At 43.7% G+C, this 14,821-nt stretch overlaps 1 protein-coding gene across 2 annotated transcripts in view; it reads right to left on the bottom strand.

The window, feature by feature from the left end:
- itga9 (integrin, alpha 9) overlaps positions 1–14,821 on the bottom strand; it is a 550,508-nt gene that overhangs the window by 368,972 nt on the left and 166,715 nt on the right. For both annotated transcript variants that reach the window (XM_068032283.1, XM_068032284.1), the window contains one exon: positions 14,323–14,368. In XM_068032283.1, the coding sequence (XP_067888384.1) occupies positions 14,323–14,368 (46 nt within the window). The remainder of the gene's footprint in view (positions 1–14,322; positions 14,369–14,821) is intronic.

Here is a 14,821-nt window from a genome sequence, read left to right as displayed (position 1 = left end):
TAGATAGGCTGCAGAGCTGGGCTGAGAGATGGCAAATGGAGTTTAATGCGGAAAAGTGTGAGGTGATTCACTTTGGAAGGAGTAACAGGAATGCAGAGTACTGGGCTAATGGGAAGATTCTTGGTAGTGTAGATGAACAGAGAGATCTTGGTGTCCAGGTACATAAATCCCTGAAAGTTGCCACCCAGGTTAATAGGGCTGTTAAGAAGGCATATGGTGTGGTAGCTTTCATTAGTAGGGGGATCGAGTTTCGGAGCCACGAGGTCATGCTGCAGCTGTACAAAACTCTGGTGAGACCGCACCTGGAGTATTGCGTGCAGTTCTGGTCACCGTATAGGAAGGATGTGGAAGCTTTGGAAAGGGTGCAGAGGAGATTTACTAGGATGTTGCCTGGTATGGAGGGAAGGTCTTACGAGGAAAGGCTGAGGGACTTGAGGTTGTTTTCGTTAGAGAGAACGAGGAGGAGTGGTGACTTAATAGAGACATATAAGATAATCAGAGGGTTAGATAGGGTGGATAGTGAGAGTCTTTTTCCTCAGATGGTGATGGCAAACACGAGGGGACATAGCTTTAAGTTGAGGGGTGATAGATATAGGACAGATGTCAGAGGTAGTTTCTTTACTCAGAGAGTAGTCGGGGCGTGGAATGCCCTGCCTGCAGCAGTAGTAGACTCGCCAACTTTAAGGGCATTTAAATGGTCATTGGATAGACATATGGATGAAAATGGAATAGTGTAGGTCAGATGGTTTCACAGGTCGGCACAACATCGAGGGCCGAAGGGCCTGTACTGCGCTGTAATGTTCTATAAATGAATCTGGGGGTTATCTTTGCATTCCAAGATAATCCTGAAATATTGAGCAGTTGTGGCAGACAAGGACCTAACAGTGCTTTATGTGGTCCAGCCAGATCTAGCAGTAATTGACTAAACTAGTTGTCTGCCATATCCATTCAAGTCTGCATCCCTTGGACTTAAGGGAGTGGAGATGAGGGCCGTACCAGGGAGCCTATAGTATCAAAGATGGAGGTAAGAATGTGGTTCAGCAGATTGGTAGCTGCAAAACGCTATGGTAAATGGAGGGCCAAAGGCTAGATTGTTGGATTTTGAAAGTGCAGTTGTCAGTGAATTTGGGCTTCAGGAAAGGGGGCATAATTTCAAAGTTTACAGATGACAACAAATTAGAAAATGTAGTAAACAGTGAGGAGGCTAGCAGCAGACTTCAGAAGATCATAAACAGACTGGTGAAATAAGCAGACAAATGGTAGCTAAAATTCAATGCAGAGAAGTGAGAAGTACTGCATTTTAGAAAGAAGATTGAGGAAAGACAATATGAACAAAATGATTACAATTTTAAATTGATAGGAACCTGGGGGGTTTGTGTACAGAAATATTTGAAGGTGGTAGGGCAAGTTGATAGGCTGTTAAAAAATGTATACAGGATTGCCTGGCTTTATAGAAATATACAGTAGAATTTTTACAGGCAAAGGGAGGCAGGTTTGGGTGTGTGCAGAGACTTAAGTCCCCTAAAAGCAGCATCGGGTTGGGATCCTGGCATCATCCCACCCTCTTTCAAATTTCACCCGGGCGAGTTTGAAGACAAGCGGGGAACCCCTTACCAGCTGTCGGGAAAGACACTTAAATATTCAAATAGGTCATAAGTTCTGTTTTAACCAACATCTGATGAGGAACAAGAGGAGCAGCAACACCAACAACACCAGGAGCAGCAGGAGTAACACCAGCAGCAGCATTAGCTGCCTTCTTCTCAGTCATATGCTGCTCCATATGGCACAGGGGATGGATGCTGAGATCCAGCTGAAAGAAGGTGTGACCACAACACAGGGTCTTCAGGCAAAGGATCAGCTTTCTCGACATGTGTGAGCACCAGTGGCTCAGAGGGTCCAGGTTTTAAACAGTAATGGTTAGTAATGGTTTGTGTGGAGAGGACAGAAGGACAACATTTGTAGAGGATGAGTAAGGAATGGATGAGAGGTGGCAACAGGATAAGGCGAATGTGAATGTTGGCTGTTCAGATGGGAATGTGAGGTGCCTGGAGAGAGAGGAATATGTTGAATTGCAAGGTGTGTTGTTCTGAGGTGTACTGTGCAGGAGAATGCTGGGAATGTCAGTGTGGGACTTAGCACCTGAAAGTGTTATGCCACTCACCTTTCCCATCTCCTGAGGTCCTGGCTCCTCATGGTGTACTGTCTCCAGGTTGGAGGGAGCATACTTCTGCTGCTGACTTCCTCATCCACTTCCAACCATGTCTGCTTTGTTGGAGAGGCTATCCTCTTCCCACTGTCCATGGGAGAGCTCACCTCACTACAGTCCCTCAGATCCCACAGCATGACCTCCAGGTAAGAATGAGACACCCAGAGGGCAGCCTTCCTCGGTCTCCTCTCCATTCCTGTAGTTGCAACAACTTCAAAAAGCCATGTGCAGGTGAGCCATTGTAATCCACACCTGGGTCCTCTTAATCAGAAATCCTTCCTTTGAAAGATCAGGAGTGTGATCCCGCCTGCCCTCCCTCCCTCATTCATGATGGAATCCAGAAACAGATGTTAATCCCATGGCTCATTTAAAGAGACACGGCAAAGCCAGCTGCAGCTGTCATTGGGTTCCTGATTTGCTAACGGACCTGGCATTTCGGCAGAGACTAAGTTTAAAAAAATTCCACCCATAGAGTACAAAAGCAAGGAAGTTATGTTAAACGTTTATAAATCACAGTTTAGGCCTCAGCTGGAGCATTATGTCCAATTTTGTGCATCACACATTAGAAAGGATGTTGTCACGCTTATGGGAAGTGCAGCAATAGAAATAGAAAATCCAAACTGAAGAATTATAAATAAAGAACAATTCATAAAGACTGGTGCACTTGCCTTCAAGAAGATGGAAGACAAAGTCACATGACACATATCTTCTCCTGCATTGAAATACACATTCATGTCTGCTAGAACTGAAACTCATTAACCCCGTCTGAATTGAAATGAAACAGCTCATCACACATGGAAGTGAGCTAAAACAAAGGCACTCAAATGCTCCATCTCCAGCTACAATCACCACAATAGAGTGTGAATGTCCCTCACCTTATCAAAATGAACTGAAATCAGCAGCTATTGTGTAGCTCCTGAGAAACCGAAAACCTAAAGTCACATGGGCAAAACTAACACTTTATGAATTTACCTTTAAAGGTAACCTTTTTGGACAACAAATGGAGTCATCAAGTCATTCAGTCAAGTCATCAGAACATCAGTCTGAGATCTCCAGTCACAGAGAGAACATCGAAAGCCATCTTGAATTCCAGCATAAGGCTGAGAGAGAGAGAGATCAATTCCAGCTGAGACATTTGAACCCCATTGAGACGCGTTGGCAACCAACTGCAGCAAAATAAGAGAGTGCCTTTTGAACAACTCCTCCACCTGTGAAAACTGAACTAAGGCGTACCAGCACTGTCTTTGAACTGAAGTGTTGGCTGCCAGAAGACTTCAGAAACCCAGCAGGGGCAAGACAGCCAGCAAACAGGCCTGCAATTTAAAAAAAATACCTTCCAAGAGGATCCCACAGGTTTTTCCTGAAAACAGCAGACTTTTACACATTGAACTCAACGCTTCTTACCCTTTACCTTCTAACTACCTCTTCTTGATTACGCATGCGAGTGTGAATGCATGCGTGGGCGGTGTTGTGAATATTTCGGGTCATTATTGTTCAATAAATATCTAATCTTCTATTTTAAACTCATGAAAAAACCTGTCACTGTTTGGACAACAAAACACAGGGCTGAAACACAAGCTTAAACAAAAACAATACCTGTGGACAGTTGGGAGGTGACCAGCGGAAACCAGCCAGGCTATTTCCCAACTATCCATAACAATGTCAAGGCCTTGGATGCAGAGGGGAATTATTGGAATGGTACAGAGGTGAGGCAGTTTAGTAACATGGAGGGTCTCGAGAAGTTGGGCTTGTTCCCCTTAGAGTATAGAATCATGGAATGGTTATAGCATAGAAGGAGACCATTCAGCTCATCGGGTCCAGGTCAGTTCTCTGCAAGAGCAACTCACCTAGTGCCATTCCCCCACCTTTTCCTCATAGCCTTGCAATCTTTTCCCCTTCAGATATTTATTCAATTCTCTTTTGAAGGCCTCGATTGAATCAGCCTCCACCACACTCTCAGGCAGTGCATTCCAGATTCCAACCACTCGCTACCCAAAATGTTTTTCATGTCGCCAATGCTTCTTTCGCAAATCATCTTAAATCGGCGTCCTCTGGTTCTGGATCCTTTCACCAATAGGAACAGTTTCTCCTTATCTAGACCCATTGTGATTTTGAATGCCTCTGTCAAATCTCCTCTCGGTCTTCTCTTCTCCAAGGAGAACAGCTCCAACTTACAGAGATGCAGCACTGAAACAGGCCCTTCGGCCCACCGAGTCTGTGCCAACCATCAACCACCCATTGATACTAATCCTACACTAATTCCATATTCCTATCACATCCCTACCACCTACCTATACTAGGGGAAATTTATAATGGCCAATTAACCTATCAACTAGCAAGTCTTTGGCTTGTGGGAGGAAACCGGAGCACCCAGAGGAAACCCACACAGACACAGGGAGAACTTGCAAACTCCACACAGGCAGTACCCAGAATTGAACCCGGGTCGCTGGAGCTGTGAGGCTGCGGTGCTAACCACTGCGCCACTGTGCCGCCCTTCTCCCATTTATCCACATAATTGAAGTCTCTTATCCCTGGAACCATTCTTGTGAATCTTTTCTGAACCCTCTCTAATACCTTAACATCCTTCTTAAAGTATGGTGACCAGAACTGGATACAACACTCCAGTTGAGGCCAAACCAGTGTTTTCTACAGGTTTATCATAACCTCCTTGCTTTTGTACTCTCTGCCCCTATGTATAAAGCCTAGGACCCCGCATGCTTTACTAACCACTTTCTCACCATGCCCTGCCATCTTGAGTAGAGAAGATTGAGGGGAGATATAATAGGTATGTTAAATATCATTAAGGGTTTGATGGAGTAAATATGGAGAAATTGCTTCCACTGGGAAAGGGTTGATACCCAGAAGACACATTTTAAGCTCCCAATAACTAGCGTTATATGCAGTTCTAGTATAACTTCCTTGTTCTTATGTTCTATGCCTCATCCAATAAAGGAAAGTATTCCATCTGCCTTCTTAACCACTTTAGCTACCTGTCTGCTGCCTTCAAGGATCTGTAGACATGTACTTCAAGGTCCCTCTGTTCTTTCACACTTCTCTGTAATATACTACTTATCATGTATTCCCTTGCCTTGTTTATCCTCTCCAAATGCATTACCTCTGAATTCTCCCGATTAAATTCCATTTGCCACTTTTCTGCCCACCTGATCAGTCCATTAATAACTTCCTCTACAATCTACAGCTTTTGTCCTCATTACCAATTACATGGTCAATTTTTGTATCATCTGGAAGCTTCTGTATCATGCCCCCTATCTTTAAGTCTAAATCATTGATATATACCATGAACGGAAGGGACCCAGTACTGAGCCCTGCGGAACCCCACTAGAAACAGCCTTCCAGTTACAAAAAGCACCCTCGACCATTACCCTTTGCTTCTTGCCACTGAGCAAATTTTGGATTCAACTTGCCACTTGCCCTTGGATCCCATGAGCTTTTACTTTTCAGACCAATCTGCTGTGTAGGACCTTGTAAAAAGCCTTGCTAAAATCCATGTAGACTACATCAAAGTGTTACCTTCATTGACCCTCCTTGTTTCCTCCTCAAATTCAATCACATTCGTTAGGCACAGCCTTCCCTTAACAAATCCAAACTGACTAATTCATGACTTTCTAAGAATTAGAACATTACAGCGCAGTACAGGCCCTTCAGCCCTCGATGTTGCACCAACCTGTGAAACCATCTGACCTACACTATTCCATTTTCATCCATATGTCTATCCAATGACCACTTAAATGCCCTTAAAGTTGGCGAGTCTACTACTGCTGCAGGCAGGGCATTCCACGCCCCTACTACTCTCTGAGTAAAGAAACTACCTCTGACATCTGTCCTATATCTATCACCCCTCAACTTAAAGCTATGTCCCCTCATGTTTGCCATCACCATCCGAGGAGAAAGACTCTCACTATCCACCCTATCTAACCCTCTGATTATCTTATATGTCTCTATTAAGTCACCTCTCCTCCTCCTTCTCTCTAACGAAAACAACCTCAAGTCCCTCAGCCTTTCCTCGTAAGACCTTCCCTCCATACCAGGCAACATCCTAGTAAATCTCCTCTGCACCCTTTCCAAAGCTTCCACATCCTTCCTATAATGCGGTGACCAGAACTGCACGCAATACTCCAGGTGCGGTCTCACCAGAGTTTTGTACAGCTGCAGCATGACCTCGTGGCTCCGAAACTCGATCCCCCTACTAATAAAAGCTAACACACCATATGCCTTCTTAACAGTCCTATTAACCTGGGTAGCAACCTTCAGGGATTTATGTACCTGGACACCAAGATCTCTCTGTTCATCTACACTACCAAGAATCTTCCCATTAGCCCAGTACTCTGCATTCCTGTTACTCCTTCCAAAGTGAATCACCTCACACTTTTCCGCATTAAACTCCATTTGCCATCTCTCAGCCCAGCTCTGCAGCCTATCTATGTCCCTCTGTACCCTACAACATCCTTCGGCACTATCCACAACTCCACCGACCTTCGTGTCATCCGCAAATTTACTAACCCACCCTTCTACACCCTCTTCCAGGTCATTTATAAAAATGACAAACAGCAGTGGCCCCAAAACAGATCCTTGCGGTACACCACTAGTAACTAAACTCCAGGATGAACATTTGCCATCAACCACCACCCTCTGTCTTCTTTCAGCTAGCCAATTTCTGATCCAAAGCTCTAAATCACCTTCAACCCCATACTTCCGTATTTTCTGCAATAGCCTACCGTGGCGAACCTTATCAAACGCCTTACTGAAATCCATATACACCACATCCACTGCTTTACCCTCATCCACCTGTTTGGTCACCTTCTCGAAAAACTCAATAAGGTTTGATGATTAATATTGTTCCTCAGAAATATTTCCAATATTTTGTCCAATACCAAGGTTAGGCTGGCTGACCTGTAATTACTCAGTCTATCCCTTTCTCCCTTTTTAAACAACGATAGCACGTTAGCAGTTCTCCAATCCCCCAGCACCATGATTACAGCCAGAGAGGATTGAAAAATGATGGTCAAAGCTTCCGCTTGCTTTCTTTAACAGACTGGGATACATTTCATCCAGGCCTGGCGATTTATCTACTTTCAAAGATGCTAAACCATTTAATAATTCCTCTCTCCCTGTGTTTATCCCATCCAATATACCACACCTCTCCTCCTTAACTACACGTTTTGCATTGTCCCCCTCTTTTGTGAAGACAGATGCAAAGTATTCATGAAGAACCATACCCACTTCTTCTGCCTCCTCACAAAGGTTGCCTTTTTGATTTCTAATGGGCCCTACTCTTTGTTTAGTTATCCTCTTACTCTGTTTATAAAACATTTTTTAGGTTTTCCTTGCCAATATTTTTTCATGCACACTCTTTGCTTTCCTAATTTTCTTTTTAACTTGACTGTTGCACTTTCTAAACTCCTCTAGGTTTTCTGAAGTATTGAGCTCTCGGTATCTGACATAAACCTTATCCTACTCTATTTGCTCCTTATTTTCCAGGGAGTTCTAGAGTTGGGAGTCCCACACTTTTTCTTTGTGGGAACAGAATTATTCTGAACCCTCAAATCGCCTCCTTGAATACTTCCCACTGCTCTGACACTGATTTACCTTCAAGTAGCTGTTCCCAGTTCACTTTCACTAAATCACATCCTGGCTTAAGAAAACTAACCTTTCCCTTTAGCTCCTGGTCTATCTTTGTCCTTTTCATAACTACACTAAACTACCTGGATTATGATCACTACCACCGAAACGCTTTCCCACTCGTACCCCCTGCACAAAGAACTAAGTCCAGATCTACTTCTCTTGTTGGGCTTGCTAAGTACTGGCTAAAAAAAGTTCTCCTGAATGCATTTTAAGAATTCTGTGCCCTCTATACCTTTAACACTGATTCTAACCCAGTTGATATTAGGGCAGTTGAAATTCCCCACTATTGCTGCCTTATTGTTTTTACACTTCTCAGAGTTTTGCCTACATGTTTGCTCTTCTATCTCTCTGACTGTTTCAGCTGTAGTACAATCCCAGAAATATGATTGTTCATTTTTTGTTCTTCAGTTCAACTCATATGGTCTCATTTGGTGATCCTTCGAGCATATCATCCCTCCACTCGCTCTTGCTCTTCTGTCATTAGTGACTCGGGATCTTTTACGTTCACCTGAGAGAGCAGACAGGGCGTCAGCTTAACATCTCAAGTGAAAGACGCACCTCGAACAATACTGCACTTCCTCTGTACGGCACTGGAGTATCAGATTGGATTATTTGCCCAAGTCCCGGAATGGGGGCTTGAACCCACAACCGTCTGGCTCAGCAAAACAGCTATCAACGGCACCAAGGCCACCATCTAAAGAACTATCTTTAACATTACACAGTGAAGAACATACACTCTTACCTTCAGGGTCAGTACTGAATTATACAATCACCAAAGGAAGAACCTTATTCACATAGGCTATGTTAAAAAAAGTTGGTTTTCTAAATGGACATGGGATTGAGGATTCTTGACCTTATGCCCTTGGTATAAATAATAGATACTTACTTTTGTTTTAGCTCTACTGTTCTAAAACTCTATGGACGTGGCACCTGCATCTATTTTGATGGGTTCAGAATGGAATTTAAATAGACTTTTCTTTGAAAACTCACAAAACTGCTCATGCTTGTTCCTTATAGATTAACGTTCTTTTTAATGTCATAATAATTCTGTGGAAAATGCCAACATAAAAAAAAAGTTCAATGCATAACCCTGGTCTCCCTAATATCTATGATTTCATGCTGCAATGGTATGGTTCAGAAATATAACAATGGGAGGGAGAGGGAGGGGGACGAGGGGGAAGACAGGCATCGTATAGAGACAGAGAGAAAGATAAGAGACAGGCAGTTAGAAACAGAGGGCAAGTGACAGAACAGAGACTGACACACACATACACTCACACACAGACAAAGAAAGACAGGGCTGAATTTTTAGGCTGCCACCAAGCGACCTCTTCAAAGGCCTACTAAGGCCTATTGTCTGAGGCTAACTGTAATTTTCCAGTTGACCTCCAGGTCCCAGGAGACATCAGGCATCAGTGCAGCTGCCTGGAGGCAAACTCCAAGTGGCAGACCGGGGTGTGTGGGGCAGCACTCCAGGAAGGCTTAAAGGCTCTCCCTGCCTGGTTGGCTTCAGCTGCAGCCAGAGGCTGCTTAAATTCAAAACGTTGGAGAGAGGGTGCCTCCATCTTGGAATGTCCTCTCCCTTACTTAACTGTAATAGCAGCCTGCTGCTTCTTCCATGTAGGAGGGCCTCTTGCTTCCCCCCTAATCCACTTCCCTCACCCCAACTTTTCCCTTCTGATTTGCTGCTTTCAGGCACCCAAGAACTGCCAGTTGCCCAGCCACAGGAACCTCAGGAAAAAGAAAGGGAACACCATCACAGCACTAATGAAGAGGCCCTGTCACTTGATCTGACACTCGCAGCCACCAGCTTATATACTGGCACTACATGTACCTCAGAGGCTAGTACAGAGTTGGGCTCAGCATGTGATGAGTCATCCAGGTGCAAGCGGGCTGCAGCCAGGCCAGGGATAAAACATGGTTCAGTTGCCAGCTCACTGGAAGGTGAGGGGCAGATGAGCACTATTGCAGAGGACTCAGATAACGACCTCAATGGGGCAGCATACAGGGAGCACTGATGCGCATACACACCAAAATGCTGAGTGCATTGGCTGGCCTGCTAGACAGCCTCCTGTCACTGTCTAGGTCCAACTTGGCAGAGGGCATTGTGCACAGCTTGATCACTCCACAGCCTCTGCTCCATCTCCCTGGCATGCTACAGACTCAGAGGCACTGTTCCTGCTGATCCCATACTGGTTGCAGCTTTTGTGTGGACAGGTCACCTAGCCCTCTGCTGCTGCACACCACCAACACCCCCAAACATGAGAATGCGGCAGCACTCTCTGGCAAACCCAGGAACTCATCAAAATACCTCAAAAACACTGCACAGTACTTCCAGACACTTTGCCGTAGAAAAGCTTTAAAAGAAAAATCAAATTGCCTGCAAGTTCGGTGCCCAAACCTTGAAATAATTCTAGTGCAGGGCCTATCTTACATCTCTGTGCCTGTTTGCAGAGTGATGTAGGACTACGTTGCCTGCACATTTGTTCTACAAATTTAAGATCTTGGCATTACATCAGCTGGTTGGGCTGTGTGACACCAGCCTGGCATCCATTCACAGCCTTCTGCTGCCACGCAAGAAGCGGCTGGCAGCGCAGGGGGACACACAAAGAGCAGCTGAAAGCCTCAGTAGCGCTATCACAAGTGACGCTACATGAGGCATTTTCTTACTCAAATGAGAGAAAGTGCTTGAAACACAAAGCAGGTCTGTGAATATCAGTAAGGAAAAGGGAAGGTTTTGGCTGTGTCATGCAGGCCCCCACCTGCCGAGAATAACGCACATTAATTTCGCCACATGGACATTAAATTTCAAATTGTTGCCGGGATGAACAGAAGGTCTATGATAAGGGGTTGCCAGGCCCCTGGCTAGAAAAACATTTTTGCATATTAACAGACAGTGTCGGAACAAAGGAGCTATCCCCTGCTCCAACACAATCCACAAACAGACCTGGTCAAACCAGTTAGTCACATGACTAACCTGCTTGGCAGTCTGTTTTTTTTCCCTGAATTGTACGGTTTTGAACAGAAAGCTCTTTGCTCCTGGACGGAAGCAGACCTCCTCTCCTGTTTTGTCTGCTCCCATCTCTTTCTCACGGAACTACAAAAACCGACTGAAGCCACATAAACCCCAAGAGAGAAAAGTCTCCTCCAGGAAACAAGGTTTAAGAAGAATACTGGGCCTCAAGGAAAGCAAGACCCACCTACAAACAAGGACTATACAGTGAGCTTGAAGACCCGTAACAAAAACTCTTCAGATATTGCCTCAAACCTTTCCATTTTATTGTTCTCTTTTCTGTCTCTATTTGCATGTGTGTATCGTGTATGCATGATAGCATGGGCACGTCGTGCGTCCATAGGCGTCAACCAAATTAGAGTTTAAGTTTAATAAGATTTCACCTTTCTTCGTTAAACCTGAGAAAGCCTGTTTGTGCTCATTTCTTTGCCTTATAATTGGAAAGCGGTGAACAAGGATTCACCAAGGGGGAGCTAAAAACATGGTGTGTTTAAAAATAAAACCTTGCTACAGTAAGACCAGGTGAAGGTTGAAAGGGAACCCTAGACCTCTTTCTCACCATGTCATAACAGCTGTAATATATCATGGAACTATTCTGACAAAGAGTCTCCACCTAAAACATTCAACAGTCATTTCCCTTTATGCAGGCTGATAGACCTGCTGCATATTTCTAACATTATCCATTTTGATTCAGATTTTCATCATTTCTTTTTGTTAAAGAGATAGATCTATCTGTGGCTTACTAGGGAAGTTTAGAATAGTATTAGAGTCAAAGAGACTTAGCAGTTGGCAGGAAAAAAGACAGAAACGCAAGGGGAGAGCCAACTGTGTAACAGCCCCGAAAAGCAATTTTTTCTGCAGCACCTGTGGAAGAGTCTGTCACTCTAATATTGGCCTTTATAGCCACTCCAGGCGCTGCTCCACAAACCACTGACCACCTCCAGGCGCTTAGCCATTGTCTCTCGAGACAAGGAGGCCAAAAAACATTAAAAGAGGAACTTTAGAATGTTGCAAAGAATAATAGTAAGCCCGACGATTGGGAGTGTTTTAGAAACCAGCAAAGGGCAACGGAAAAGTTGATAAAAAGGGAAAAACAAATAGAATGGCTTGGGCAGCACAGTGGCGCAGTGGTTAGCACCGCAGCCTCGCAGCTCCAACAACCAGGATTTGATTCTAGGTACTGCCTGTGTGGAGTTTGCAAGTTTTCTCTGTGATCGTGTGGGTTTTCGCCAGGTTCTCTGGTTTGCTCCCACAGCGAAAAACTTGCAGCTTGATAGGTAAATTGGCCATTATAAAATTGCCCCTTGTATAGGGGGATGTGGTAGGAATATGGGATTAATGTAGGATGAGTGTAAATGGGTGGTTGATGGTCGGCACAGATTCAGTGGGCCGAAGGGCCTGTTTCAGTGCTGTATCTCAAAATTAAATTTAAAAACTTGCCAAGAATATGAAAACAGATTGTAGGAACTTTTACAAATATATAAAAAGGAGTAGCTAAAGTAAATGTTTGTCCCTTAGAGGCAGGGGCAGGAGAAATTATCATGAGGAATGAGGAAATGGCAGAGATGTTGAATAAATATTTTGTCTTTGTCTTCAGAGCAGAAGACACAACTTACAAACCAGAAATAGAGGGCAACCAAGGGGATAATAAGAGCGAAGAACTTAAGGGATTAAAGGTTGTCATAGCCCCAGTTCTTGATGGCCTACATTCTAAGGTTCTAAAAGAGGTAGCTGTAGAGGTAGTGGATATGCTGGTTATGATTTTCCAAAATTCCCTAGATTCTAGAAGGTCCCAACAGATTGGAAGTTAGCAAATGTAACATTGCTATTCAAGAAAGGAGGGAGAGAGAACACAGGGAACTACAGGCCAGTTAGCCTGACATTAGTCATCGGGAAAATGCTGGAATCTATTAAGGAAGACTTAACAATGCACTTAGAAAATTATAGTATGATGAGACAAAAACAACGTAGTTTTACGGAAGGGAAATAGTGTTTGACAAATTTATTAGAGTTTTTTGAGGATGTAACTAGTAGCGTCGATAAAGGGGAACCAGTAGATGTAATATACCTGGATTTCCAAAAGGTATTCAATAAGGTGCTACACAAAAAATAAATATACACGATACGGGCTCATGGAATTAGGGGTAATATATCAGCGTGGATAGAAGATTGATTAACAGACAGGAAGCAAAAAGTAGGGATAAGCGGGGCATTTCCAAGTTGGCAGGCTGTAACTAGTGGAGTGCAGCAAAGATCAGTGCTGGGGCCTCAGCTATTTACAATCTATATTAATGACTTAGACGAAGAGACAGGGAGTAATATGTCTGGGTTCACTGATGATACAAAGCTAGATGGGAATGTAAGCTATGAGGAGGACACAGAGAGGCTTCAATGAGATACACAGAGGCAAATGAGTGGGCAACAAGGTGGCAGATAGAATATAATGTGGGGAAGTGTGAGGTTATTCACTTTGGTCGAAAGAAGAGAAAAGCAGAATATTATTTAAAAGGTGTGAATTTTGTAAATGTTGATATTCAGAGCGATTTGGGCATACTCACACAGGAAACACAAAGTTACCATGCAGGTACGGTAAGCAATTAGGAAGACAAATAGCATGTTGGCCTTTATTGCAAGAGGATTAGAGTACCAGAATAAGGAAGACTTGCTACAATTGTACAGGGCTTTAGTGAGACCACACCTATACTATGTGCAGTTTTAGTCTCCATATCTAAGAAAGGATATCCATGCCTTGCAGGCAGTACAGTAAAGGTTGACTAGATTGGTTCCTGGGATGAGAGTGTTGTCCTGTGATGATAGGATGAATACATTGGGCCTATAATCTCTGGAGTTCAGAAGAATAAGAGGTGATCTCATTGAAACATATAAGATTTGGAAGGGGCTGAACAGGGTAGAAACTGAGAGGTTGTTTCCTCTGGATGGGGAATCTAGAACATGGGGACACAGTCTCAGGATAAGGGGTAGATAATTTAGGACTGAGATGAGGAGAAATTTCTTCAATCAAAGAGTTGTGAATCTTTGGAAATCTCTACCCCAGAGAGTAGTGGATATTCCATCATTGCATATATTTAAGGCTGAGATAGACAGATTTTTGGTCTCCCAGGGAATCAAGGGATATGGGGAATGGGTGGGAAAGTGGAGTTGATGCAGAAGATCAGCTGTGGTCATGTTGAATGGCAGAGCAGTCTCGAGAGCGGTATGGTCTACTCCTGCTCCTTTTGTTTAATTCTTTCATGAGATGTGACCATCGCTGGCAAGGCCTGCATTTATTGCCCATCCCTAATTGCCCTTGAGAAGGTGGCGGTGGTGATGGGTTCTTATGTTCTTAAACTAATTTTAAGACAAAAACAGAAGTCTAATCTGATAGAGTTTACATACACATGCCTATACAATATTAATTCAAAGAAAAATCAGACTACAGTAAGAGACAAACAGTTCTTACCTCAATAGGACCACACTGTCTGACATGAAGGCGCCAATGGTTACATCTGGAGGGAAAGGAGACATGCTGATAATTTACCAACCCAGTAATGTTTCTCATGAGAATTTTATTCCATTTTGCAGGTGGACAATATTTTTCACCTTTGAACCACTCTGAAACTGTAACGTTTCAAGAATTTTTCATGTCATTTTCTTAAAGGATACCTTGATCAGACCCCATCTGAAGTACTGTGTTCAGTTTAGGGCACCAGGGCTCAGGAAAGATAATTAGCTTTGGAAGGGATACGTGCAGATTCACCAGAATTATACAGGGAATAAAAGGTTAAATTATCATGACTGGTTGCAGAATCTCAGCTTATAGTTCCTTGAGTTTAGAAGATTGAGGGGTGATCTAATCAACATCTTCAAAATGACAGAAGGATTTGATAGGTTAGACACAGAAAAACTACTTCACCTGGTGAAGAAATCCAGAATGAGGGGACATTTTCTCAAAATTGGAG

This window comes from Heterodontus francisci, chromosome 5, assembly GCF_036365525.1.
Source record: "Heterodontus francisci isolate sHetFra1 chromosome 5, sHetFra1.hap1, whole genome shotgun sequence".
NCBI lineage: Eukaryota > Metazoa > Chordata > Chondrichthyes > Heterodontiformes > Heterodontidae > Heterodontus > Heterodontus francisci.
This window is presented reverse-complemented; position numbering and strand designations above follow the sequence as displayed.